At 47.2% G+C, this 2,960-nt stretch overlaps 1 protein-coding gene across 1 annotated transcript in view; it reads right to left on the reverse strand.

The window, feature by feature from the left end:
• The window catches only part of SLC24A4 (solute carrier family 24 member 4), an 85,466-nt gene that overhangs the window by 34,842 nt on the left and 47,664 nt on the right, over positions 1-2,960 (reverse strand). The window contains exon 3 of the mRNA XM_018558528.1: positions 1,372-1,448. Within this exon, the coding sequence (XP_018414030.1) occupies positions 1,372-1,448 (77 nt within the window). The remainder of the gene's footprint in view (positions 1-1,371; positions 1,449-2,960) is intronic.

Here is a 2,960-nt window from a genome sequence, read left to right on the forward strand (position 1 = left end):
TAGCCCTGCTTTGGGCAAGCAGAGCTAAAAGTACAGCGGGGAAGCCAACACTTGTTTTATACAAGTGATCCCAGCAATGTCGCTGAGATCACTTGTATGCAGCCTGCAGGTCTGCCATTCTCCATGGATGGGGGGGGTTTGGCGGGTAGGGGGACGCATTGAGGAACCTGGCCTCGGGGCAGCAGAGAGAGTAAATCCGGCCCTGATAATAAGCAGCAGATGTGAAGAGGAAACTAAACTTGACCCTGCTTACAGTCTGCCTTCCCCCGGTCTCCTTCCTCCCCCATCATCAACATGGTAATGACATGTTTAAATAAAACCTTTCCATCTTCATGACATATCTTATTTCAGTCGTAGTGATGTCATCACTGGGCCTCTGTGCTTCTCTGTGCACTGCGAGCCAAGCTTGACTGGTGGGAGGGGCCAGCAGGGGGATGTACATAACTTCCGGAAGACATCACAGCAGTGGGCTGGTTCTTGGGAGGAGTTATGCAAATATATTAGAAATGCCATTGTAACTTCATTGTAACAGTTGTCACTGGAACAGGAATGGATGGAAAATCTTCCAATCGGGACCACAGGGTTAGGAAAGATTTCCGCTCACTTCCTTCCAAACCATTTACAGTGATTACCTCGGTTCACAAACTTAATTAGTTCCACAATTCTGGTCGCGAACCAAATGAAACTGCGATCCGACCGCGATCTCGACTAGACGAAGCCGCGACTACGTGTCAGAGCAGGGAAGATGGCTGCGGTTGCGCTCGTCACACGATGCGGAGTTCGCGAATGGAAGCAACATTTTGCCGAACTTCCTGTTCGTGAACCGAATTGTTCGCGACCAGAAGCGTTCGTGAACCGAGGTACCCCTGTACATGCAATAGGAAAATACCGCTGCAGTTATTTTCATATCTTGGCTTTTCCAGTGGAAAAAATTAGCAAGGCCCCTCCCCTGCCTCCTGAGCTCTGCTATTGGCCAGTCAGAGGGAGGCTTAGAGGCGAGGCTAAGTTTACAAGAACAATAAAGATCAGCTTGTAACTTCAGCTGCCCATATTCCTAGAACCGCTGATCATTTCAGCATCCAGTTGTTGTACACGATGACCTTTGACCGTTAAGTTGTAATTCGTTTGCTCAGTTTGAATCTCCCAAATTTGTCAGTGACATCAGGCCGCTCTCAGTACCTACGTTCAACCAAGTCCTAAATGTGAACGAGTCATTCTCTGCTTTGTCCATACTTCTCCGGGTTTATCAACCTTGCAATGGCACCTCAGAGATGCATAATAATGTGGCCAAAGAGGCCGCTTTAGCATGCCTTAAGTGCTGCCTGAAGCCTGATGTTCATGGGCGGTAACGATACAAGATCCGTAACTTACGCAGAAGATGTGAAGCAGTACGGCGCCTTGCTGCCGCTCGCTGATGCTGAACAGGTCATCCGGAAACTCAATAATTGCTGTGGAGAGAGAGAGAGAGAGACACAACGATTCCATGAATTGATCAGAAGATAAATATCACGTTTTATGGCAAAAAAGGAAACAAAATATAACAATGAAAAGATGAAACAGCTGCTGAGGTAGAGGAGGCAGAGCGCCGGAGCTGCACAGTGATTGTGCTTTCTCTTTTTGAATGCGGATAGAAAACAGTGAGGGGGCTCTTCTACCAATGATCACCAATGTAAGGGGGAGCTTCTACCAATGACCACCAATATAAGGGGGCGCTTCTCCCAATGACCACCAATATAAGGGGGCGCTTCTCCCAATGATCACCAATATAAGGGGGCGCTTCTCCCAATGACCACCAATATAAGGGGGCGCTTCTCCCAATGACCACCAATATAAGGGGGCGCTTCTCCCAATGACCACTTATACAAGGGGGCCCTTTTCCCAATGACCACCAATATAAGGGGGCCCTTTTCCCAATGACCACCAATATAAGGGGGCCCTTCTCCCAATGACAGGCAATATAAGGGGGCCCTTCTCCCAATGACAGGCAATATAAGGGGGAACTTCTACCAATGAATGCCAATATAAGGGACCCTTCTTCCATAACCAGCAATATAAGGTGGTCCTTCTCCCAATGACTACCAATACAAGGGAGTCCTTGTACCAATGGCCACCAATATAAGGACGCCCTTCTCCCAATGACCACCAATGTAAGGGGGCCCTTCTACCAATGATCACCAATGCAAGGGGTGCCCTTCTCCCAATGATCACCAATATAAGGGGGCACCTCCACCCATGACCACCAATGTAAGGGGGCCCTTCTACCAATGACCACCAATGCAAGGGGGCCCTTCTACCAATGACCACCAATGCAAGGAGTTCCCTTCTCCCAATGATCACCAATATAAGGGGGCACCTCCACCCATGACCACCAATATAAGGGGGCCCTTCTTTACTGACTACCAATATGATGGAACACTACAATGTTCGCTGTCTACATTTCTGGCCATTATTATTATCATCATTATTATTATGTTATTCATAAATTTTATTACTACTGAAAATATTTTATGATCGGGGGTTCCTTGAGAACCTCAAAGTTATTTCAAGGGTTCCTCTATGTTACAAAGGTTGAGAAAAGCTGATCTATAAGGACCCCCAGATCCTTCTATAGGGGGTCACCTATACTAGGATAACAATTGTGAATGGATGTTGTAGTCAAAAGTGAAAAAAGAAACATATATATATACAGATTATTAATACATTGTATATTCACATCCAGTGAATGTATCTCCCTGCGGAATGAATACTCGTCCAGATTTAGTATTCCTCCGCTGGCTCCTTCCCCCTTTCCCGGCAGTAAACCTGCCGCCGCCCTGGCATTCTATGATTCTATATATTCCCCGGCAGTGTGGATCCGATGCATTGTATCTGTCAGCTGTGTGCGCCCGGCTCACGCTTAACAAGCTGCTGGAATTTTAGCTCATTACCGCCAACATTCTGTGCAGGACTGACAGAGCAAG

Source organism: Nanorana parkeri, unplaced genomic scaffold, assembly GCF_000935625.1.
Source record: "Nanorana parkeri isolate BGI_ZX_2015 unplaced genomic scaffold, ASM93562v1 scaffold344, whole genome shotgun sequence".
Classification (NCBI taxonomy): Eukaryota; Metazoa; Chordata; class Amphibia; order Anura; family Dicroglossidae; genus Nanorana; species Nanorana parkeri.